The sequence below is a fragment of the Notolabrus celidotus genome, chromosome 3 (assembly GCF_009762535.1).
Source record: "Notolabrus celidotus isolate fNotCel1 chromosome 3, fNotCel1.pri, whole genome shotgun sequence".
Classification (NCBI taxonomy): domain Eukaryota; kingdom Metazoa; phylum Chordata; class Actinopteri; order Labriformes; family Labridae; genus Notolabrus; species Notolabrus celidotus.
In genome coordinates this window covers 11,139,804-11,166,743 of record NC_048274.1, presented here as the reverse complement: position 1 = coordinate 11,166,743, position 26,940 = coordinate 11,139,804, and the positions used below count along the sequence as shown (strand labels likewise).

Below are 26,940 nucleotides of genomic sequence, written 5' to 3'. Positions count from 1 at the left end.
GTGCCCAGGCAGGTGAACCAGCACCTCTCCAGCCACCAGTCCACTTGCCGAACTTCGCCCATACTGGGACTCGAACCGGCAACCCTTCGGTTCCCAAGCCAAGTCCCTATGGACTGAGCTACTGCCGCCCCCCTTTATCATCATCATCATCATTATTATTATTATTATTATTATTATTACCTTTATTTATTTATTTTTTTCCCTTATGTTTTATGTTAAGGCTGGAGTCACAAGTGGGGTCATTGTTATTTGTAATGTCTATTCGACCTCAGCAAATATGTTAATGCAGATATTATTTTCTCTAATATCTCTACTTATATTCGTTTAACATTGTCTTAGGTTAACAGGATTTTTGTACTTTTTAAAAAATGTAATCATATGTGCACTGTTGATGCCACTATACAAAAGGTGCTCATATATGTGTCTGTTACCATTATTGTATAATCCTGTGAATGCGAATAAAATAAAATAAAAAAAGAAATAAAATAAAATAAATAGTCAGCAGTTTTGTTCCCAAAGAGACCAAAACACAACATGACTTACTAATATTTTAAACCATTGGGTTGCTGCTTTCTCTCTGAATAAGTTTCCAAACAACAGACACATCTAATTTTGACCGGTGCACTTTTCTCAAAGATTCATATCAGACCTGTGCAGCCGTACTTTAGGCTCATCAAAGTCTCCACAGATAAATATGTGGTGACATGAAAGGCAAATAAAGATCTACTGCTGCACGCAGCGTCCTCAAATCATGATTGCTGACACAGTGACGGCCTGCAGGACATGGAGCCATTTTGGTGTGGTGGTGAGGGGAGTTAAATCATGCATGAAAAGATACATATTTACTCCACACGCACCTGCACAGAAACACACAGGCGCTGTCCCATTTCTGTGACATTTGCCACGTGAAAGAAACATTTGTGCATCTTGTTTAAGAACGTATTAAGTGTAGAAGTGTGCAGAGACTTTTAGAAGCAATTGGAACACACTTGCTGACCACTATTTCACAGTGCAGAGAAGATAACATTGCATAAGACAGAAAACACAGCTGATTGTGCTGGCATTATTTGGCGCTTTGCTTTCGGTAATTTCTTAAGAGGAGCAATCGTATTTTGATCCTTGGGATGTTTAGCTGTTAACACATCAACTGTAGTATGTGGCTTTAATAAAATACCCAAAATATTATTAATAACAACATCTTTGAATGTCAAGATATAAGTAGTGAAACATACGTGGAGTAAAATAAATGATAAAGGATTAAACTACTTAGTCCATGGGTAATAGGGCGATCATTCTTTACTCTCAAGTTGATTGATTGGAACGTCACTGCAAACGTACGGCTATATACACTACCATTCAAAAATTTGGGGTCACTTAGAAATGTCCTTATTTTTGAAAGAAAAGCACTGTTTTTTTCAATGAAGATAACATTAAATTAATTACAAATACACTCTATACATTGTTAATGTGATAAATGACTATTCTAGCTGCAAACGCCTGGTTTTTAATGGAATGTCTACAAAGGTGTATAGAGGCTCATTTCCAGAAACCATCACTCCAGTGTTCTAATGGTACATTGTGTTTGCTAATTGCATTAGAAAGCTAATGGATGATTAGAAACACCTTGAAAACCCTTGTGCAGTTACGTTAGCACAGCTGAAAACGGTTTTGCTGGTTAGAGAAGCTGTAAAACTGGCCTTTCTTTGAGCTAGTTGAGTATCTGGAGCATCACATTTGTGGGTTCGATTATACTCTCAAAATGGCCAGAAAAAGAGAACTTTCATATGAAACTCCACAGTCTATTCTTGTTCTTAGAAATGAAGGCTATTCCATGCGAGAAATTTCCAAGAAACTGAACATTTCCTACAACGTTGTGTACTACTCCCTTCAGAGAACAGCACAAACAGGCTCTAACCAGAGTAGAAAGAGAAGTGGGAGGCCCCGGTGCACAACTGAGCAAGAAGACACGTACAGTAGAGTCTCTAGTTTGAGAAATAGACGCCTCACAGGTCCTGAACTGGCAGCTTCATTAAATGGTACCCGCAAAACGCCAGTGTCAACGTCTACAGTGAGGAGGCGACTCCGGGATGCTGGCCTTCTAGGCAGAGTGGCAAAGAAAAAGCCATATCTGAGACTGGCCAATAAAAGGAAAAGATTAATATGTGCAAAAGAACACAGACATTGGACAGAGGAAGATTGGAAAAAAGTACGGACGGACGAATCAAAGTTTGAGGTGTTTGGATCACACAGAAGAACATTTGTGAGATACAGAACAAGTAAAAAGATGCTGGAAGAGTGCCTGACGCCATCTGTTAAGCATGGTAGAGGTAATGTGATGGTCTGGGGCTGCTTTGGTGCAGGTAAAGTGGGAGATTTGTACCAGATATAAGGGATTTTGAATAATGAAGGCTATCACTCAATTTTGCAACGCCATGCCATACCCTGTGGACAGCGCTTGATTGGAGACAATTTCCTCCTACGACAGGACAACGACCCAAAGCACACTTCAAAATTATGCAAGAACTATTTAGGGAAGAAGCAGGCAGCTGGTATTCTGTCTGTAATGGAGTGGACAGCGCAGTCACCAGATCTCAACCCCATTGAGCTGTTGTGGGAGCAGCTTGACCGTATGGTACGCAAGAAGTGTCCATCAAGCCAATCCAACTTGTGGGAGGTGCTTCAGGAAGCATGGGGTGAAATTTCTTTAGATTCCCTCAACAACTTAACAGCTAGAATGCCAAAGGTCTGCAATGCTGAAGTTGCTGCAAAGGGAACATTCTTTGATGAAAGCAAAGTTTGAAGGACAAAATTATTATTTCAACTGAAAACTCATTATTTCTAACATTTTCAATGTCTTGACTATATTTTCTATTCATTTTGTACTCATTTGATAAATAAAAGTGTGAGTTTTCATGGAAAACACAAAATTGTCTGGGTGACCCAAAACTTTTGAACGGTAGTGTATATGTAGGGATATAGAGTTCATGACTTCATAAAAAAAGCCCCCCGTTCTTCTACATATTGGTGTTTAAAAGTGTGGTTTCGTTTTTTTGCTAAAATATTACTTTGCTCTTCTGTCTGTGTATATTTGCAGGTAAACAGACATTAATACTAGTGCTAGTTACATGCAAGTAGAAGGAGTTGGTCACAGGTAGAGTCGGTGAGTTGCCTGTTTATTTCTAGTTTAGCACTGAAGCTAACTTCTGTCTGATATTGAAACCCAGTGTTGGTGTGTGTGTGAGTATTTTGTGTCTGAAAGAGTCACAGTGATATTTTGTATGATTGTATGATTCTCATATAAACAGCCTTTAGTTGAAGAGAACAGTGTATAAAAACAGTAACGCTGTGTTGTAATTTCAGTGCTGTGCAGAAGTGTGTCCTCAACAATGTGCCCTTCTGTTTGTGTATATTTGCAGTTTTGAACCCACAATCAAATTTAAAAGTCACACTGAGAGTCCTTCTTGAAGTTTGCAACATGTGGAAATGAATTTAATATAACGTTACCACTTTTGCATCTTTAACATCTTTCTTATATTGAATTGTCTTCAGTGGCATCTAGCCGCAATCTTGTGGCTCTTGATAATACCTTAGTCGGAATGAACTTCACCAACATGATGCATTGTGGGATCTATTGTCTGGGGCTAACACGGGACTTCCACCAGATCTGTGTCCGGTCCAGATCCGATCCAATGCGGTCCGTGCTCTCTCATCTGCCAACACCCACCGGTTGCATTTTCGGAACGTAGCACGGAGCAGGAACGTCGGATAGTTGGAGTCATGTGACCGAGGTATTCCCGTGACAATTACTGAATCAAGGATTCTCCTCCTCCTCTCCTCATCCATGTTGTCTTTATGGTCCTCTGAAAACCTCTGACCTGTTGACTCCAGAACTGGCTCCACTCATCATGATGGTTTGTTGTTGTAGTTAAGTGAAATACGATCTGGTGATAACACAGTGTTTTATACTGAAAATGAACCGGATGTTTTCATTTTGTTTTGGTGCCTGACTTCCTGTCCCGCTCTGTCTGCTCTGTGCATATTGATGCGTCATGCTCCGGCATCCGACAAAAATAGAAATCTTTTATAAAATAGAAGAGACGCAGCCAGAACACAATGGAGCGGATCCAGCGGAAGTTAACACATTGACTAGAATAGAAACATATCAGATCCGGTGCAGTGACGGATTGAAGATGGACTGGATATGGATCTGGTGGAATTTGGCCGTTACCGCTCAGCTGTGGTCTTACCGAGTGCAGAAAAATAGCAAATCAAGCGTTCTTCAAATTAGTTTGTTGGAGAAACGGGACACACTAAGCACCAACACTAAGCACATAAACGCGCACGGCAAGCGCCCAACATACAAGTGTGTACATGTCTACATGATGGGACAGCCCCTCACATGTGATGCAGAATATCCCAAAAACAGACATTTAAAGAAAACCTAAATTCAGCTTTATTGAGCAGAGAGTAAAAATGATGATGAGGCATGTGGCAGGAACATTCATGTGCAGCACTGAGGTAGCACTGAATGCTCGTACTACATCACGCAGCAGTGACTAACTTTGGAGTCGGCCAAAACAGAAGAAAAGTATCTCTACATCGTCTAAAACACAACAGCGGTTACATAATTCATTCTTTAGAGGTTGTTGTAACCATGACTACTGAAGTGTGTGCTCCCACTTAAGGTTGTACTCACTACCATCATGTAACCATAGTAACAGGAGCCTTCAAAAAGAGGGCAGTAAAAAAAAAAAAAAAATCCAAGAAAGTTGCACAGAGAGGGGCATATATTGAAAATAGCTCGAAGCCCACAGGGCGAAGGGACCAAACATTTAGAAAGGCTTTGAAATACACTCCTGGAACACACTTCTCTCATACCTACACTACTCCCTGCAGCTGCTGTGACCTCCTGAACACACACACACACACACACACACACACACACACTACTGAGGATGTGTTTGAGCTCACGCTGAGAACGTCTGAATCATACAAGCCAAAAAAGTGCAGAAGAGCCTCCCGCTATGATACATTAAACAATAACAATGACACAGAGAAGCAGATATGGAGTCACCTCCTTCTGTTCATAAAAGAATGTAGATCAGACTGAAGCGAGCTCCGTGCCTCACTCTATTGATGCGATTGGAAATGCAAATGAACTAGTGAGTGAGTCTAAGAGAAGTAATGAGCACACATAAAGACATGCAATCCTCCTGCAGGTCGAGGCTAACGTCCCAGGAGAATGGTCCCTTCGATCTGGTGCACTGAAACTCAAAACCCTGACCCCCTGACCTCTTCGCCTCAATCTGGAATAGAGTCGTGAGCCATCTTCTGTGCAATTGTACAAAGCAGCTCCTTTCATCCCAGGGGACTGAACAAAGATGTCTTATTGCACGATTTCTCCTGTTCACCGTCCGCCATAGAGTCTATTTAGTATTGACTGAGAAAAACTGAATAGGAGAAAAAAACACGCTTCATTCAGCCGGCTTTGATTAAGGTATATCATGGAGGCAATTACGGTTGTACAGGGGCAGCAACTGGAGGACAAAAGCACAAAGAAAGTTCAAGCAGAGGTCTGGCAGCAAGGAGCAAGAACAAGAGGGAACGTTGGGTTCAAAGCAGCAAGCAATATAATATATTTTCACACATGTACTGCTGCCAAGTCTCTGCCTTTAGGGACCATACTGTTCTGCACATACAGTACATCTAGTCCTAAATATGTAATTTTCTAAATATAAGCAGCCTGAGGTGTGAGACTAGCTGGGAGAAAGTTGTATCAAATTAGCAACTGTGTGTTAACTGAAGCGAGAAACATCCATGATAGCTCTGTAGTTGATCAACTGTTTGTGTAAACATCAGTTATGTTAATGTTGTATTTATATTGCTTTCAGCTGCAAAGTAGCCGGACATACGAAGCCATAAAAGACTATAAGTGTTGTTTTGTGCATCTACTGTCTGAGGTAACAAACTCAAACTGACTAAAATTGATAATGATGTCTCTTTATGACCTACAAAAGCAAACAAGTCCATCAGTGAAGCGACTGATTGTTTGTCTGTAGTGAATTTTGATGCATGAAACCACTTCAGCTGATGAGTGTCAGACGAGCTGATTAACGGCACACTGCAGAAACAACTTTCTCTTTACACTTTCCGCTATAAAAGAAGACACATTTGACGGTCGAGAGAAAGACAACTACCATCGAAAAACCCTGCTAATGCTTATACAGGACTAGATCAAGAGAGAAAAGAGGTGCCGCTAAATCTTTGCATGGGCTGACACCATCGTAAGGCGGATTTATACTTCTGCGTCTCCCCTACGCAGCAGGGGCTGATGCGGACATGAGCACCACATACTTGTGCATCGATGTGTCCGTGTTGCGCAGCAATTCTCCGCCGAAACGCTTGAGGGCAGTGTGGTCTCTGATAGTGGGTCGCCTGCTTCCGGCCCCGCTACGATCTCTGTTTACTTTTCCAAAGCGATTCAGAGCGTGTTATGTTAATCTACAGCTGATACATGAAGAATAGAGAGGAGAAGATAAAATATACGGCCAATGTGCAGCCGATGAGCGGGGATCCCGGAAGTGCTTTTGTAATTGTGGGAATTACAATGGCGCCGAGCGGACCAATCAAAGGGCTTGCGGTCCGCGTCAATTCTACACGTAATTACATTTTGGAGGAGGTGCGCGTACTAGGCATCTGCGTAGGTACAGGAGCAACGCAGACCTCCTAAATGTGGAGAAATGTTGCTGTTAGTTTCAGTGTGCATGACTTTACAATCGGCTCCCCATAGAATTGACTTGATCTGATAACCACTTCGTCAACAGGAGGCACCAAAATCACCACAAATCACAAGTTACTCACAAGAGCTTTAATAAGCAACAGCTTATACAACTCCTACTAAAGACAGCCAAGATGAGGGCAGCTTTGTGCAACAGATGAGTTTAGAAGTCTATCTGAAGACTAGTTTCTAGTTTGATCACAGTCTATCACTGTGAAACTTGCCCTTTGTCTTTCAATTCATCTCTCTGTGCAGAAAAACCAAACACTAGGGCTTCATAATTATCACATTTTAATCCTGATCACAATTCTGGCCTTTTGATGATCAAGGGAACATAATTGAAATATTAAAATGCATGTCATGGGTGCGGATTTAGCCTAGTGGTTAACTTGTGCACTAATACAGCAGGCGATCTGGATTCCATTCCAGCCTGCAGCCCTTTTCTCACACGTCATTCCCCCACTCTCTCCCTGGTTTCCTGCTCCATTCATTGAAACATAAATGAATAAATAACATGTTTCTAGATATGTACAGGTATGTTGTTGATGACTAAAAACAGTTCAGGAAATGTATTTCTCAATTGAATTATGTTTGGTTATATGACGTGTTCTCTCTGGACTGTATATTCACCAACTGATATTTATGTTTGTTCACAAACAACATTTATCTGCTCAACTTGCTCCCTGCTGCACACAAACACACACACACACACACACACACACACACACACACACACACACACACACACACACACACACACACACACACACACACACACACACACACACACACACTCAGCCTGCACCTTACACACAGCGGCTTCTTCTCCCCCACCTCTCCAAGTTCTTTGCCTGTATATTTGTGTGTACGGTATTTGTCTACTTCATTTACGACATTCATTAGCAGTACATTTCGCAGTCACTAAAATGACACCTCAGGGTTTAAAAAGTCCCACTCATGATTCTGCCATGACAACAGGGGATCTGTGCGTTGAGTACAGACAGGTAAAGAAAACAAAGTAGGAAGATCAAGAGTGTGTTAGTAAAGCAGAGTGAGCACGGAGAGAGAAGCTGCAGCGTTAACAAGCTGATGACTGCATGGCTAAACAGTGAACGACCACTTGGTCTGTAGCATTATAAAATATAAATAAATACTGTTGTAATAAACCTTAGTCTTATGATTTTTTTACATTAATAATTTTTTTTTATTTTAAATTAGCATATTTTAACATGTCATATTTAATATTTCTGATTGTTCAAATGTTTCATCTTTTGTTGTTTTTATTCATCCAACATTGTTTTATTTCCTTTTATTTGTCTTCTTCGCTTTTCCTTTTTTATTGTCTTTTAGTTTCTTTCTTATTTGTAAAGTACTTTGTAAACCTGTTTTGAAAAGTGCTATATCAATAACAATGATAATAATAGCAATAATAACAATAATAATAATCATAAGAATAATAACAACACCAATAATAAGAACAATAACAAAAACAGCTATAACAATAACAGCAATAACAACAACAATAATACTAATAATAATCATAAGAATAATAACAACACCAATATTAAAAAAAATAACAATAACAGCAATAATAACAACAATAATAATAATAATAATAATAATAATAACAACACCAATATTAAGAACAATAACAATAACAGCAATAACAATAACAGCAATAACAACAACAACAACAACAATAATAATAATAATAATAATAATAATAATAATAATTGTTATTATTATTATTATTATTATTACAAAATATTGTATGATCTGTTTCATCATTAACTCTACACTGATAAAATGCATGATATTTATGTTTTATAGAATTAACAATAAACAGTGAAAAATTGAGCCAAAAATGAATAATTAATCCTGATTAATGATTGTAATCTCAATATTGATCAAAAATAACAGTGGTCATAATTATGCAGCCCTACTATCAAGCTCTGAATTCCTCTATTTGAGTAATGTCTGGTCCATTGATTAAATACCCTCTTAGGTGTCAAAACTTAATTGAAAAAAGAAAAAATTATTTGGGAAGAAAGGTGGTTTTTTTTTAAGAGTTACTAGACACTTTTGTAGCTTTAATATTTTTGCGTGGACAAATTCAATAAAAACTTTATTTAACATGCTGAGAGTTTCTAAGACTGCTGAGTGTGAGCTGAATAAATACTGATCACCCAGAGAGAAAGCACGCCTCTCAGAGAGAGCTCATTTAAAGAAGCTATTTTTGTGGGTTTATTACTCTCTGTCAGTTTTAGTTAGCTGTCTCTAAAAGTAATGTCAAAATAATTCAGTTAACCGGCCTGAGGATATGAGAGAAGCTATGAAGTGACAAAGATTTATAGGATTTCTTTTCATAGCTGGCTGAATGTGAAACAACAATATGAAGTATTATTGACTTTTATCACTTAGGTAAATTAGACAAGAAAGAAACAAGTGAGATTAGCTGAGTACAGAGCAGCAGAGTCCATGCTAAACATTTGGAAAACTTTAAACTTTTAAAGACTTTTAAAAGTGATGATGAAAGTGTATAACAGGACACTTATGGATATGTGAGAAAATACACAATACACCAATGCATCCACACAGTTATCGTACTCCTTATCCATCTATTTTTGGCATTATAACAGATTTCTCAGTGTGATCATGCTGACAGTCATCCACACTGACAGAGGAACACTGCTGTGACTTCATCTCATCTCAGCAACAGACAAAACCTTCAGGAAAGGCTGGCTCAGGTGAATAAGGAGGTAGAGGAAAATTGAAAAAGGGAGGAGGAGGAGGAGGAGGAGGAGGAGGAGGAGGAGGAGGAGGAGGAGGAGGAGGAGATGATCCGGGGTAAGAGCAGCACAAAACAGAAAAAAAGATTCAGTAGATGCAATTAAAAAAAGCGTGGAGGAGTTCTGATTTGAGAAAGCAGAGGTGGAGGAAAATACCAGAAGAGATGAGGAGACAAAGTCTTATTGAGGAACTAAATGAGGGCTACAGAGGGTAGGGAGGAAATTGATGAGGGTATAGAGGGAGGAATGGGAAATTGAGGGCCAGGCAGGGATTGTGGATGGACGGGTGAGAACATGAAGGATGAGGGTTAGCAGCAGGGACCTGGATAGGAAGTGCGTCTCCATAAACATACCGTATGTGGGTCTTGCTGATCATACAGTCACCCTGGGAGATCATGAAACACAATATAGGTCCCATGTCCCATGATGGATGAGGGCCCCGGCTCCTGTGTCAGCCCACTCAGCGCTCCCCACCAGCAGGGACAAATCACCCAGACACCGCCCCCCCCTCAGCACGCCGGATAATGCAACTAATGGAGCCATCTACTGTTTTGGACTGGTTTGATGTTCTTTAAATGGACTCCTGCTGCCTTCTTCCTGGGACTCATCCACTGGGAGGTGGTGTGTTGGTAATGAAACACTACATGCATTAATAACCTGTAGCAAATCTGTCTGAAAATAAGAGATAGAGGTCAAAGGAATAACCATCATTGTGTGTTTTTCATCTTATGGCAGTGTTACTATCAATTAAAGGTCTTGAATACTTGCAAAGAGAGAAACAGCATGAACACTGTGGGTTCTAATTCCATAAAGCCCAGACTGATAGTATTTTTATTTCCCTGCTTCCTTTTCCCCCTGACTTTTGCTTCTCATATTTCTGTCTATAATAATCTTTCATACTTTTAACCTTTACCCTTCCTATTTTCTTCTATCAGTCATATTTAAGTTGTATTCCCTGCAAAATTTCTTTTCCTGCACCTCCCACCGTCACCTTCGCTTTGACTTCCCCCTTACCTCCCTTTCACGGGCCCTCTTAAATCAGCTCCCTGCTCTCGGCCACAAGCAGCAACCAGGGAAATGGTGAATGAGCTGCAGACTTAGATCTGACAGCTTTTTTAAAAAGATGCCTCGTTTGTGCTGACCTACATCGCTTTTTCTTTCCAATCATCTCTCCTCCCAGGCCACTGCCGGCTCCAGGGGCTACCGTGGGGACCAGGGGCTGGCCCTTGAGAGTCATTAGGGGAGGCTTGACTCACTGTGATTGCTGGCTCAGATGCACGAGTGAAAAAGTCAGATATGCCAGCTGATGGAGGGTGGCAACAACTTCCTGCTTGATTAATACTGTACAGTGTGGCATTGTGCAAGTCAGCGAGTATTGAACAGCGTCACATTGTCAAGATTACAGCTTTGATTTCCTCTGAGGGTGTCTACACCAGCAATTCATGATCTAAAAGTCTGCAGAACACAACATAAGAAAAGCACTGTTGATATCAAAGTGTTCAATCTAATCATCTTCCAAAATATCAGATTTTTATCCATTTGTCAAAAATACTTAAAGTAAGCTTTATTAGGGCATTGTTTCTGATATATTTACGGCCACTAGTTGTCAGTAGACTGAGCAGATAACACAGCACTAAAGTAACATCCCCTTATGAAGTTGTGATTACGAATATGCTGCTAAATACTTGCGTCTCGGTCACTTTCAGATGTACACTAAAAATACACTTCTAGCTGGGTTGTATCTAGCTCCACCTAGCATAGCATCTCCAAACCCGTCGGCCAGCTTGGTCTGATGACGCCAGGCTCGTCTCCACCAAGCGGCGACCTCCGGTCTAAAGATATGAGTCCAATGCAGAAGTGTTAAAAACTGCAGTTCATCAAGGATCTTTCTTGAGGCTGGCTCCAGAAGTACCGGAAACCACATACAGACCAATTAAAAAAAGTAGATCTTTACAGCAGAAATAAACATGTTTACAGCCTGGTTCAAAAGACGAGTGTAGTCTGGATAGCTCATTTCTCGATTGGCACACACTGTAGGGGGGTGAATTTTTTTCTAACGCGGCAATTTCGAAGATGTTGAGATTGCGAGTCTTCCAATAAGAGGCACAGCTGACTTGATTGACAGGCGAGAACACTGTAGCTGTTGGCTAGAAGGCTCAAAGCCCGCCTCTTTTCTCAAAAGCAGCAATATGGCCGCCGCCTATGGTCTCCCCCCACTCTTTGCTGAAATAACAGGTTCATAAATGGCTACATGCTCCACTCTTATTATTAGTATTTAGGGGCACCGTTTGGCTAGCGGTTTAAACGTGTGCCCCATATACAGAGGCTATAGTCCTCGTCCCAGCAGCCGTGGGTTCAACTTCAGGCCTTGCATTTTGCTGCATGTCTTCCCCTGCTCCCTGCTCCCAACATTTCCTGTCTCTATTCAGCTGTCCTACCCAATAAAGGCAAAAATGCCCGAAAATATAAATCAAAGATTAATAAATAGATAAATAAAAAATATTATTATTCACTAAATTTGTATATGAGCTGAGTTATGTAGTTGTATCAGAACCTTTAAACTAAAGAACAACAATGACACTTCAGAGAAAGTGGAGAAAACCAAAACAAAAGGCTGAAAGACTCTAAAAATCCTCGATGAAGCAGGGAGGAAGAGCTGAGTCAGGTTAGCATGTGTTGATTTGTCACAATAATGACCCTCCTCACTTTACACATTGACATATAATCCATTTACAATAGAAGGTTATTGATTACTGATGCTTAAAAGGCTTCATTCAGTAACATTCCATTGCAGTCGAGGTTTGGTATGCATGCACAGTCCATTAACATCCACTCCTATGGACTGAGCCATCAATCAGTTAGAAGAACAAACAGCTAGAGCAGGAAGGAGGTAAGACTCAACAGACTGGAACAAAACCAAAGCTTCCCTTACAATAGTTTTCTTTTTATCATTGTTTAAAATATGAATCCTTCTTGTTATTTTATGTTTTGTCTTTAGTTGTATTTATGTTTTAAAATGAAGACTTACCTTTTATTCTGGCTTTTAATTTATTTTTAGCCCTGGATTATATTATCATAATCATTGTTTTAACAACATTTATTTATTTGTTGTATTTATTTGATCTTTTTAACTTCAACTGATTTTAATTTCTTTTGCTTTCTATCCTTACTTATTTTATCAATTTTACTGTATTTATTTTATTGAATTTTTAAGTCTTTTTTTTTATGATTATGCCTTTTTTTATTTTACCCATGGCTTTTGTTATCTTTTTCTCTGTTCTTTTGTGAAGCACTTTGAGCTGCATGTTTGTATGTTTGAAAGGTGCTATATCAATAAAGTTGAGTAATATTGTTATTAGGAGCCCCACTCGACAAGCCGTTAAAGTTTTGTTGGCTCCTCCTGCACATTTATTGTCACTAAAGTTAGTAGTTAGTTATATTGTTGAAATTACCTGTTATATCTTGGCTCTTGTTATAGTTTGTTTCATTCTTTTATATGTGCAATAAATAAATAGAACCAAAACAAAAAGCACTGATGATAATATCTGTTTTAATACGAAATCTAAAGCTGAACACTGAAATGTCTGACAAACATTTACTTTTGATGACTTCGATGAAAGACAGAATTCTTTTTTTTTTTCTTTTACTCTTGTCTGCATATATATTTCTGGTCTGTTATGTTTGTCACAAACTGTCAAATATTAATGCAATTTATTCTTGCAGCAAAAGAAAAGAAAGAAAACATTTTTCTTCTGTGCTTGTGACTGTGTGCATGCAACCATCAACCAGCTAATACCATGTTCTGTAAAAGAGGGCGTGCACACCTAGGAGGGCCAAAAAATAAAAAAAATAAAAATAAAAATAAGAGAAAGTAAAAGAAAGATTACATAAGGATATACAAAGGGACAGGGAAAAGAGAAGGAAAGAGAGACCTAAGATACTTAGATGGAGAGGGACCATCTCACCATGACGCCAAAAAAACTCACTGTGCGGTGATACTAATGATTAAGCAACCCTTAGTGTCCACAGAGACAGAATTCTTAATATTGACTCTTTATAAACATTAAAAGTCAAATGTACTTTTCTTTTGGACTTGGTAAACTGTTTGAAATATTTGTCCTCTCTGACTTTATTTTTGAGACAATCCTTCAAATATAATGTCTGTGAGCTTTGTCTCCTTCCCTCCCAGCGGATCCTCCAACTTCTGAAGCGTATATCTTTGTCATCACACGGTTTCTCATTTAAAGGTTATGAATGAGCAACCTCACTAGAAGCTCTTTTTTTTTTTAAATCGGACCACATTTAGTCTAGTTTTGAATGTCCCATCACTGACAACAGCTGTATGGGTAAAGTTTATTCTTGGATAGCATTAAATGGAGGCAGACTTTCATTGTGCTCTACAGTACATGCTGTTGCACATTTTACAACTCCTGCAAACTCAAGCTTCAGACTGGAGGTTGCAGGAGCAGTATGCTCTTCTTGGTTTATTCATATTCATTTCCCTGTTGCGTCTCTGTGTGTGCTGAATCTCTGAACTCATTAAGATGCAGCTCCACCATGCAACAACAGCTTTCTGAGAAGATAATAACACAAACAGCTACAGAGCTTCCATCATAGTTATCAGCAGGTGGGTGATTATGTCCAGTCCACCACAGGGATTTGGTCAGTCGGCCACTGTGACCATAACTAACTTACATGAGAAGAAGCCTCCACAGAAGAGATTAGAGGACCTTTGGCTTAACATGGAGCGAGAAATCACCGGCTTTGTCTCCAGATAACACATCAGCGAGAAACAAAATGTGTCCTTTGACAATAATATAATTAACTGTAATCACAGCAGCACTGCCATCTTATGGGATGTTATCTCTCAGATGTAATAAGTACAAGACAGCTTTTGTAGGCAACAGCTACTCAGCCGCTGCTCCTCTCCAAATCACAGATTAACAGTGAACTCCTCACACAACGCAACACAACACACACGCACACACACACACACACACACACACACACACACACACACACACACACACACACACACACACACACACACACACACACACACACACACACACACACACACACACACACACACACACACACACAGAGGTAATAACCAACTCTGTAGATTTGTTCAGGGATGAATCTCCTGTCAGATCAGCCTCACCTCAGATCATCTGTCTGCACAAATTTGGTTTTAGGTTTTAACTGAGTGACAGGCAGTAAAAATAGATCATATCTCTGTGTTGTGTTGGGAGCTTTGATGAGCAGTTCTCAGCGTCTGGGTGCGCCTCACTACTGTATCTGTTCGTATCACTACAGCTTCACAAATCCACAGAACAAACTGACACGCTAAGTGTCTCTTCTTTAACGCCAGCTGGTTTCCTCCGAACAAAAAGAAACAACTGCACTGTTTTATGAGATAATTATGACTCTTGATAACAGTGTCCCCAGCAGCAGCGGTACACTGTCAATTAGTGACCACTGATTACACACATTCAGGCTGCACTAATCAATATCTTTCTATTTACAATGAACAAAATGGCCCTGCCTAATGGGAAAGAGACCACTCGTAGTGATAAACACAAAAAGAGTCATCACCAGCTCTTCGGTTCCTCTGAGCTAGACAAAGCGTCTTGCTTTTGTTTCACAGAGCACAAATGTAGAGTTCTTGTAGTCCTGCATGTGTAGACCGGTCTCCACACAGTGCTGTACCAGAGCTTGAGAAAGGTCTGGCTGAACTATCAAACTATAACAATAAAAGAAGAAACTAAGGGTGGTTTGTGCATCGTTTAATCTCTCACGACTGTCTCAGGTGGTGCTGAGCACAGAGCACAGTGATAGTGCCTTTGCAAAGAGGGGGAGCTTGTTCTGGTGCAACATGGGAAGACAAACCTGAGCATTAAAATCCCAGCGATAAAACAAAACAATTATAACATAAATACCTTATTGTACAATCCAAATCCTTGTCAGCATGTAGCGTTGTGAGCTTTGATATTATATTTTGTTTCACATGGGGACAGGGATTTGGAAGGTGTGGTGGTGGTTGGAGGAAAGGGGGACTCTTTCTGAAATAGGTGTCTCACAGAAGCAACACATCAGACTAGCGTTTTGCTAAACTCTAGCTCTAATAAACCAACAGGAAAGTATAAGTAACATTAACCAAAGAGGTGCAAACATTTCATTGTTTTTTTAAAGTCATGCATTTTTGCTTTTATTAGACAGGACAGCTGAAGAGACAGGAAATGTAAAGAAGAGAGAACTGGGGTTGTAAACTATAGACTATAGCTTCAGTACAAAGGGCGCACACTTAGCAAAAACACTTAGCCAAATGGCGCCCCGCAGACTGTACAATTGTTAATGTTTTTGATATTGGTATTAGTATAACGTCAATAGGAAACTGTCTGCTCCGTATTTTACCCAAGCGGCAATATCCTACCATGAGAAATTGAGTCGATGTGGAAGTGCTAAAAACTGTAGTTCAAGTGTCCACTTGAGGCTGGCTCCAGAAGTACCAGAAGCCACATACACAATAGCTCATTTCTCTATTAGGCGGGTGAATTTTTTCATAACTCAGCAGTTCAGAACATGTTAAGGTTATAAGTTTTCTATAATTAGAGTCATAGCTGACTTGATTGACAGGCAGGAACTGTCACAGTTATCACCTGCCACACCTGCTCAGCCTCTCAGCCCACTACATTTCCACTCCCCTTCGTTTACCTGAACCACACTCTCCTCATTAAGCCAACACAAATCACCTGTTTCTCATAACCTGCTGCCAGTATTTAAGTCCCGGTTTCAGCTCACTCAGTGCCAGATTGTTCTCACTGCAAATGCAAGACTCTCCAGCACTTTTCCTCGGACTGATCTCCCAGTTTCAACCCTGCCTGTCCCCGACCTTCCTTCCTCGTTTCTGCCCTGGTAACTACCTCAGCCTTCTGTCCCCGACCAAGAGATTTGCCTGCTCCTCGTCTGTTTCCAGCCTGATCCTCCACACAGCGAAACCAGCATCTCAACAGACATTGTGTGACCGGGTTAGTAAAGACTGTTACCTGCTGTTTCCTCCGGGCTCCAGTGTGCTGCTTTTGGGTTCACCCTCACACCCGTAACAGGAACACTAGCTGTTGGCGAGGAGGCTCAAAGCCCGCCTCTTTACCTCACACTGGCTTGACCGACACTTAGTTGAGTTCAGAAATTCAATATGGCAGCCACTGACGTTAGGCTTCAAAACTCCACTTTAGAAACAAATGGGTGACGTCACAGCGACTACGTCCATGTATTATACAGTATATGGTCTAACCTCAGTGTATACAGCTTCTTTACTGACCTCGATTGGCAAATGAAAAATCACTAAATGCAATTTGAATCACAGACGTGTAATTTGTTAAAGCTATTGAATATAAGGACACAGGTCTCCATGTTTACTCTTAAATCCTGAACATACTGTATGACCTTGCACACGGCTCATTCAGCTTCTTCTAGTACCTACTATTCTGAATCTTTAATTACTGGATTTTATGTTTTTGGATATTTGTGCTCTGAGCTGTATTTGATTTCATTGATAAACTAAAGGAATCTGAAACCTCTGTGGGACTGCCTATTTTTATCTTGTAACATATTTCTCTAGAAAGCAGTGAGTAAAGGTTTCCCACTTTTTCTGTCTCTCTTTCACTGTCTGACAGCATCTTGTCACATCTCTGCTGGATCATCCTGTCCCATTGTTCTCAGCCGGCCGGGCTCCATGAAAACGACCGCGAGTGAGCCGGCTGACAACGATGGCAGCACACGGAGTAACAACGGAGACAGAGAGATGAGAGAGACAGACAGAGATGATGATGGAGAGCTGTTATTAGCGGTGGAAGGACACTAGACGAGTTAGCCCGCACGACCCCTCTGGGTAGAGGCTCACCGGCCGGCTGTGATTAGAGGTAGGTGCTTGACAGACCTCCAGACAAAGACAGGGAGAGAGGATGATGGGAGGACAAGAGGTAAGCCGTTCTTCATCCCCTGACTGACCCGTACACATTTTAAATTCAATTTTAAAAGCATAAAACATGTAAAAATGGCTGCAATAAAATAAAAACAAGACATGTTTATGTTTCCTATGAAAGGCTTGTGTCTTCCAGTTCAGACTGCTGTTTTGCAGTAACAGTAGATTCATACATGACCTAGTTAGAGCAGCACACTCGGATGCACTGCAGAGAGGTGAAAACTTTTAAAGAAATTTAAAAGCAGCATCTCTGATTTAAAAGCAATCTTCCTTAAAACAGTGGGTTGAGCTCTTTATCCCTCACACAGCCTGATGTGATAAGAGGGCAGCCTGTGTAGTCCTTTGTTCAGCACTGTGTTCGTCTCTGACAGCCACTGTGAGATCAGTGCGAGATGAGAGGTTAGCATATTTTTAGACGAGTTATTTCATGTGAGGGACCTTACTCTTAAATAATGAGGGTGCCTTTTCTCCCGGGCTTATGAGTCGCAGATCAAACAGTGCAGCGCTGCAGACAAGCAGACTTACAAAGGTCTGGACGAAGAACACGGAAGATATTATTAAAAGGAACGAGATGACACGAAATTTATAGGACAATCTGGTGATATCATAAAACAAATAGGAAACATAAATCTCCATGTAAGCACACAGGGAAAATCAGGAATAAGGAGGTCGGTCATTTTACTACAATATGGTTAGTGCTTTACTACTTATGCTTTAACAATATCAAGCAGCTACCATTGAGAACACCAGGGTCATGTCCTTTGTACTGGTTTAATGGCCTGAGGAGGATTACATACTGTATAACTACATCAGGAGACCACCAGAGACAGCAGATGTATATCTCTGGCAATGTATGGAAAGCTTTTAAGCACCAACAGGTAATGAAATATATATTTTTAAACGTGGTTTCTGATTAATTTGAATTTCACTGAAAAGAAACAGCTACTTCAAAACTGTCAGAAACTAGTCTGTATGTAGTGAACAAGTATTTTTTTTTTAACTCTGTGCACATTTGGTTTCTCTCAGAGGCTGGGCGTGGCTTCCAGGTGCTGGAGCTCCCAACAGGCACACCTGGTTCTCATTAATTATTCACCTGCTGCAGTTCTTAAACACTAATTGTTTCGAAAACGCTTATACTAGCAGTACGTACTGATTTGGCTTAAATTCAGTATGCAGTATGTGAACAAGACAGACCTCCAGACAAAGACAGGGAGAATATCAGCAGTATGCCAAAACTACCCAAATGTTGCACTGATTTGGGAAAATGTTTTGGAGTATACCAGACATTTACAGAGAAGTAATGCAAAATAAACACCAGTGAATCTTGTAAATTCTTCTAATTACAGAAGCTTAACTTTTTAAATCATAAGTGGATTCTAAAGAAGCAATTTCACTATCAGCTTGTCCGTTGTTTACTTCCGCTTTCTGAAACCGAAAATCCAGCGACACCTGACCCAGCATACTTCAAAACAGACCCAACGGAACAGTCATACTACATACTACCTTAAAACTCAGTATGCAGTAAGTACATCATACTCTGTATGAAGGTAGTATGAAGCAGGCGGTTTCGAAAACAGCCCCTGACTCTTCTCTTCCTTGCTGCCAGATGATTTCCGCCTCCAGCCTCTCCACCTGAGCCATAAGCTCCCTTCTCAGTTCTACCGGTGCCACTGCCCCAAGCCTCAACCTTCCACCTTCAACCAGCCTCAACCTGCCAGCATCAACGTTCAGTTATGTGGAAAAGAAAATACTCTTTTTCCCCCTACTACTTGGTCTGTTGGTCTGCATTTGGGTCTAGTTGTAGAGTGTTCAAACAGCTTAACACTGTATGAAAACCTTTTTAAATATCCTCAAATGGAAAGAGTTAAAATAGGAAAGTTGCCCTCATAAACATACTTTAAGCAAAACTGTGCTATTTAAGGCAGCTAAAATAATATCTTTATAAAGTATTTTTATGTTTGGCGATATAAAACTGATCTTTGAGTTTCTGCATCAACACAAGAGAGACAAACAGTCCTGCAACCCTTCTAAAGTCACATAACTTATCATGTACTTCTCCTTAGAAACGAACAGCAACATGTTTTATTCCTGAGACACTAAATGATCGAATAAGTCTCATCATTCGTCCCTCTCTTTCTCTCTTTACCTTTTTTCTGGTGTGGTTTCGTTCTCTATGCCTGCAGGAGCTTCCTGTAGATCTGGCAGGTTGGCAAAGTCGTCCTGTTCAGCCAGCCCGATCGCTAGAGACAGAACCACCATCTTCCCCTCCCTGGACACACAAGACACAACAGACATCACCAGACCACCAGAGCAGTGACACACGTACAGCTTTACATCACAACCTTAATAGGATTTACTGCTCTTTGGAAACCATGTCCTACAAACTGGACTCACAGGGCCTGATTTAGAGGCAGTAACTCTCAGTAATTCATATCATGCAAATGTCTGTGAGGAATCAGACTTCATTAAATAAATAAAAAAGTCCTGTGTCCACTGAAAGGAGTTCTAAGGACTGTTTTACCATTTCCTGACTCTGCGAGGCTGATAGTGTGCCATTAAAAGCCACCTAGCCTTTGAAATACTACAAAGTCTCATTCTCACATTTTGGATAATGCTTTGTGTCTCTTGTGCCTCTACTTCAGGTGGTGTTTGCTGCAGCTTTATCATGTGCAGTTTCTGAGGAAGAATGCTGCAGTGATTCTTTCTCTGATTATTGAACACGAATGTGAGACTGAATGGATGATACAAGCAGTGCTGAAAGTAACCAGAACTCCTAGGCCTATTTTCAGAAACTAGTAACAGAGATGTTAAGGAGACATTACTTGTTACTTGACATCTAATAGCTTACAACTGCGTATGATTTATCATCCGACTCAGCGACAAGGTTACCCATAGGAAAATAAATTTAGAGAGGAGATCTCAAAAGTGTTTCATTCATGTCTCCTAGACAACAATGAAATCTGATTGAAAGCAAAATGAGACTATAACTTATGTCTCCTGTTTCTCATTCTTGCCTCCAGAAAAAAAGTTACAAAAAGTCTCAGCTTAGTCTCCCTTTCAGTTCAAAAGGAGATCTGGTCAAAATCTGAAATGATTCTCAGGGATTTCTCAAGTGTTGTGACTCCTTTTGAGCTCAGGTGGAGAAATCAGGGAACTCTCTCAGTTGTCTCAATCTAACCTCATCCATTTGTTTTTGTCAGACTCAGTTTTTGTGTCTCAAGTTGAGCTCAGATGGAGCAAAGAAAGAGCCTGAGCTCATCTTTTCATGAACATTTATAGTGCCCTGCAAAATTAAGATTTCAATGTAATTGTCCACAAACTTACAATTCTCATTAAAACACAACATCAGCTATTTAGATGTGAAATGATCTCTTCTTTGACTTCACAATATGGTCCTTCCTTTACAAGTCTGTTAGGAACAAAACAACTTCTCAAATATTTAGTGCATTTGAGAGAAATTGCAAAAGATAGAGATTTCATCCGAGGTATGACAGACCATTTATTTAAAATATGGGCCAAAAAAGGGCTGACCAGATTTAGCCAGATTATTACAATTACAGGGGTGGATTATTTTGGGCACTGGTGGCCTAGCGGTCTAAGCGCCCCGTTTGATTCCTGGCGGGTCAACCATTTCCTGCATCTCTTCCCCCGCTCACTACTCCCCACATTTCCTGTCTCTCTTCAGCTGTCCTGTCAAATAAAGGGAAAAAGACCAAAAATATATTTTTAAAAAAGAGAAGAAAATAAGCCATTAATGAGATCTCTCATTTAAGTCTCAAATAAGACTCATGTCATGGTCTCAACTATTTCTCCTAGTGAATTTTAGGAGAAACTAATGAGAAACGAATGAGAACAATTTGAAACTTGAGTGAGGCTGAAGTGAGAATCTCAATTTTGTCTCCAGAGACTTAGGAGAGAAAGCCTTGAGCAGTAAAATTTCCTCTGGGTAAGCCTATGTCAGCACCACAGACTGTAAATGGACGTAGTATTGGTGACGTCACCCATCTGTTTCTGAATCCCTGTTTTGAAGCCATATTGGAAATGCTGAACTCAACCTAATGTCTGTCATGCTAGGGTGAGGTAAAGAGGCGGGCCTTTAGCCTTTTTCGCTAACAGCTACATGGTACCCAGCTGTCAATCAAATCAGCCATGTCCTTATTTGGGCAAAACTGTAAGCTTTATATCTTCAAAATAACAACTTATAAAAAATGTCACTCCCCTGTACAGTGTGTGCTGAGAGAGAAATGAGCTATTCAGGCATAACGCATTTTTGAAACAGGCTGTAAACATGTTTATTTCTGCTGTAAAGATTGTCTTCTTTGAATGGGTGTGTACGTGGTTTACGGTGTTTCTGCAGCAAGACTCAAGTGGACACTCGAGGACCTGCAGTTTTTAGCACTTCTGCATTGGCTTCAACTCTTGCGGCCAGAGGTTGCCGCTTGGTGCCGCCTGAGAAATGAGCTTTTCACACATACAGCTGATCTTTATTGGGATCAATCAAAGTCCCTTTAAATTATGACAGGTGTATACTGACTACTTTTTGTCATGAGTTTGAATGTGATTTGTTAATTCTGAACACAGCCACATACCCAGTTATAAGAGGGTGTGTACACTTATGCAACCACATTATTTTATTTTTTAATTTTTTATTCTTCCCCCTAAAAGATTTCAATCATTTTTTAAATTGAATTGTGCACGTTACCGGTCACATTAAAGGTTCTGACATGAGTTATCTTGGTCTCATTTTTTTAACATCACAAAACCTGGCATTTTAACAGGGGTATGTAGACTTTCGCTATCTACTGTAAACTGTTTTTGAACCAGGCTGTAAACATGTTTATTTCTGCTGCAAAGATCGTCTTTTTTGAATGGGTGTGTATGTGGTTTCCGGTGTTTCTGCAGCCAGCCTCAAGTGGACACCTGAGTAACTGCAGTTTATAGCACTTCAGCATTGGCTTCATATTCTAAGACCAGAGGTTGCTGCTTGGTCAGCACAGTAGCATCTTAGGGGAAAGAATATCTCACGCTGTAAACACACATTCACAGCGTGAGTGGGCTTTCTGTCTCAGAAATACCAGCATTATTTTTTCCTCTTAGTGGTGAGATATAGTCTGTGTGCAGGATGGAAAACTTTATACACCAACAAAACGAGTTATTCTAATGCCACAAAGCACCGAACCAAACACCACGCTTCGACTAAACTAGTTGCCCGACTCTCCAAACATCAGTGACCCTCATGCAGCTCCTGTTAGCTCTGCAGACCGAGGAGGAGCCCCTCCATTCAAACAGCCAAGGCTTGATTTTAAATCCCCACCTGCTACAGAATTTGTAGGCCAGGGAGGACTAAAACAGACTGATTGCAAGACATGCTTCCCATATCAACTGTGAGTCTGCTGCTTTCAGAGGACCAATTAGTAAAGAACAGGTGAAAGGAAGGTTTATTATTGAGAGTACAGAAGCAAAAATAACTCTGAAGTATCTACCTGTAATTACTTTCATTACTCAGTAACTCAGCTACTTTTGAATGAGTAGTTGTAACTATAACTTAGTCTCTGTAACTTACCCAACACTGATACTGGTATTTATGCACTTCTTACATTAACTATTTAATAACAGGGGTCTGATTAAAATACAGGGACACATTGTTCCTCATGGCCAAGGTTTAACATAACCTTTGAGAACCATCCAGAAGATCTATCAGAGTACATGAGATAATGTGCATGAGTGAACTGTCCTCTAAGCTTAGGGAGAGATTGAAATCCTGCTTCTGTTTTTAATCTACTGTTAATGTCGTCATCATAGACGTGTGTTTGAAATGGAGTTTAATGAGCAGAAGGCCTGAGAACAACTGATGCCTCTGTGCCTTTATCATCTTCTTTAATCAGTTTCCTGGAAAGACAAATGTGTAAAAATAGAGAATCAAAATCCTGACAGAAAGCTTTGGATTGTTTCAAGAGAGTGAAATCGCAGCATTTCAAATGACACGCACACACAAAAAAAATAAAGAAAAGGGAAAAGAAATCCATGAAAATTGATGTGGCCTTAAAAAAAAGCTGCAACAAAGGAACAAATCATGTAAATTTTTAGCTGTTATTCTACCTCTAAACATGCCTGAAGTCATTTAAATTACTTCTTATTGAAGTGTGCTGCCAATGAATTGAAGAGGCCATGCATACAGTGGCCCGAACAAATGAACATTTGCCTGCAACTAACCTTGTAGCTCACAGTAACAAAAGATAGACCCATATGTAGGCACATACTGAACCGCTATTCAGGCTTCCTGTATTTTCCTACCCATCTCTTTTCTTCTCCATACATCCTCGAAAAGAGCCGCTGGTCCAAGGACAACCTTTGTGCTCTTTACTGTATTTGTTCTTTAAAGAGCATCTTCAACAGGAGTTTTCTCCAGCTCTGCAAGCTTTGACATAAAACTGAGGTCAATTATAAGACTGTATTTAAAGTGTTTTATGTATTTATCTATGTTTACATCAAACTCTGATGATGGCTACACCAGGTTGAAAAATACGGATCAGAATATGACAGCTGAGTGTTATTAGGGGGCGGCTGTGGCTCAGTGGGTAGAGTCGGTCATTGATCACAGGGGTTCTCAAACTTTTTGGGGCCAGGGACCCCTTACAGGTCCCTTATAGCTGCTGTAGACGTCCTCCTGCTGCGGAAGTTCTGGACTCCAGCGGCAACAGCTTCTACTACTCGTCTTATCACTATCACCTCTCTCTCTTACTCCCCTCGATCTGTCTTTCAGTGGTAATTTTGGCGGCTATCCTAGATTTAGTCTTAGTCTTTAGACGAATATGCCTGTTAGTTTTAGTCACATTTTAGTCTTTTCAGCCCTTTTTAGTCTTAGTCTAGTTTTAATCGGCGGAAACTGAAAACATTTTAGTCTTTGATTTTTGCCAAAACATCTTCACTCTTTAAATAATTCATGTAGTTGATCAGATATTGTTTCAGGGATGTACCAAGTGTTAAAATCGTCAACATTTCACTCCTTTAACATTTTTGCTTGTGTAATATCTTAAGTTAAATAATTCAGCCTGGCCCTGCTAAAAAGTCAAAAGAAAACATTCTTGATGTGACCACTGTGACTGTATCTTGATTCTCTTGACTCAGAAAAATACCATGAAAGGACTGTATTGCACATTTACGATGTTCCTTGAATGCACCTGCAGTGACAGGCGCGTTCGAGAAACAGTCTGTTCACGGCACTCTGACATGCATCTGCGTCTTTCAACGAGGAGTTGAACCAAACTTACTAAATGTGTCTGATGTTTCACCAAACTGGATTAAATCAAGCTGTAGACGCGGAGCTTTTTACTGTAATCGCGGCAACATCATAAAATATTAAACAGACGTCCCCCGGTTGTGTCTTTGTCACTAACGCACACCGGGGGTAAAAATCATCAATGAAGATGAGACAGATGCATGGAGGTGAGGAGAGCTGGTTCATAAAGCACACCTGCTGCAGGTTGAGACTAAGCTGTGTCCCTGAAATAATAACTCAGCCTGTCACAGGAATGCATCACTTTTATCTTTAAAGACGCACAGCGGGGGAAACATGGATTCTTAATGTCCGACGATCCGCCACTAATGTTTTCGTCTCGTTATCGTCTCGTCAACAAAATCAAAACATATTTTCATCAGAGTTTTTATTATCAGTGAAGCACTTTAGAACGTCTTAGTCTCGTTTTCGTCATGAAAAAATGAGTCGTTGACGAACATTTATCGTCATAATTTCGTTGACAAAATTAACACTGCTGTCTTTCCAGACCCAACTCGGTCGAGGCACGATGGCTGTCTAACATGACTCTGGTTCTGCCTGAGGTTTCTGCCTGTTAAAAGGAAGTTTTTCCTTGCCACTGTAACTAGCTAAATACCGCGAAGTGCAATGCTCCTGATGGATTAAGGTGGGGTCAGACTGAGTCTTACCCTGTCTTGAAGTTGGGTCTCTGTTCATAATTTGACATAGAGTGGTCTAGACCTCCTATGTTTGTAAAAGCGTCTTGAGATAACGTCTGTTGTGATTTGGCGCTATACAAATAAAGATTGATTGATTGATTGTCTGACAGGTGAGAACATTTTCCAAGGACCCCCTCATAATTGTAACATAGAGGACATGCTTACTACCATTTGCACTCTTAGATGCCCTTGGAACTATTTGTATTGTATAACTTATCAATCTAAATACTTCAGACCTGTTCCATAGTGATAAACAGAAAACACTTCACCAGCTGGGTTTCCTGGCGGATGTATTCCTCGTCTTTCGCTGGAAAAAATTGTCTTAAGTTTTGTCCTTGTCTTCTGGGTGATCAGATGTCGCTTTAGCTTGGCTGGCTTCATAGCTTCTTTCGCTAGCATCTGACACATGATGCTTTTTGGTCTCCCGTCACAGTTCTCAATAAATCCAAACTCTATATACCTGTAGTCATATTTTCTTAATTTAGCTAGCTTGGGCTTAGCATCACTTAATGATGTGAACTGATTTAGAAATGGCCCCATGCTCGTGAGCTAGAAGGCAAAGCTAAGTAGTAGCAGGAACAGTTGTGACCGGAGTGAAGTGTGTAAGAGTGATACGTGACAGATTGATGTAACGTGTCACAATCATATCAGTTTCTATTGGCCCAAAGTTAACTAGGGTGGGAGTAATGGGCACAATATGCTGGTTTCAGTGGCGCAAATGGTCCTCATCTATATATATATGCTGTTTTTAATGACACAGCACAATTTTATAATTTATTAGATATTTATTATAATAATTTCACAGACCCCCACGCTATGGTTCACAGACCCCCAGGGGTCCTAGGATCCCCACTTTGAGAACCACAGATATCAATAGGAAGGTTGGCGGTTCATTCCCAGCTCCGGCAGTCACATGCCAAAGTGTCCTTGAGCAAGACACAAATTGCTCCCGCTGTTGTTCAGCAGTGTGTAAAAGTGTGTGATGGTTCCTTACATTAGCAGCCTCTACCATCAGTGAGTGAATAAGTATGAATGGGTGAAAGCAATGAGTAGTGTGTAAAAGCGCTTTGAGTAGTCAGACATACTAGAAAAGCGCTATATAAGTACAAGTCCATTTACCATTTATTGATGGCTCAAACTTTAAGAAAGCGAGGAACTTCCTGTGTAGTGTTCTAAAGTTCTCAAAGGTGTAGAGCGAGAAGTGAAGTGAAAACAAACGTCTCTGTGCACATTGTGAAGTCCAAACAAATGCCAGTAAAAAGAGCAGAAAACCCATCTTGTGCTTTTTGTTTCAGTTTCCTCTTTTCCTCCTCTGATCGCTTTCTTCTCATCTCTCCATATCTCACACTTGTGATTGTATTTCCCAGCCTTCCTGTGCTTTCTGCAGAGCTGCTCCCCTGCAACAAGAGGCT

At 40.3% G+C, this 26,940-nt stretch overlaps 1 protein-coding gene across 1 annotated transcript in view; it reads right to left on the bottom strand.

The window, feature by feature from the left end:
• Nucleotides 1–17,847: 17,847 nt before the first annotated feature.
• The window catches only part of LOC117810456, a 44,454-nt gene continuing 35,361 nt past the window's right edge, over nucleotides 17,848–26,940 (bottom strand). Inside the window, exons 6-9 of the mRNA XM_034680303.1 lie at nucleotides 19,701–19,823; nucleotides 19,091–19,265; nucleotides 18,080–18,085; nucleotides 17,848–17,928 (exon numbers count right to left, since the gene is read on the bottom strand). Of these exons, the coding sequence (XP_034536194.1) occupies nucleotides 17,848–17,928; nucleotides 18,080–18,085; nucleotides 19,091–19,265; nucleotides 19,701–19,823 (385 nt within the window). The remainder of the gene's footprint in view (nucleotides 17,929–18,079; nucleotides 18,086–19,090; nucleotides 19,266–19,700; nucleotides 19,824–26,940) is intronic.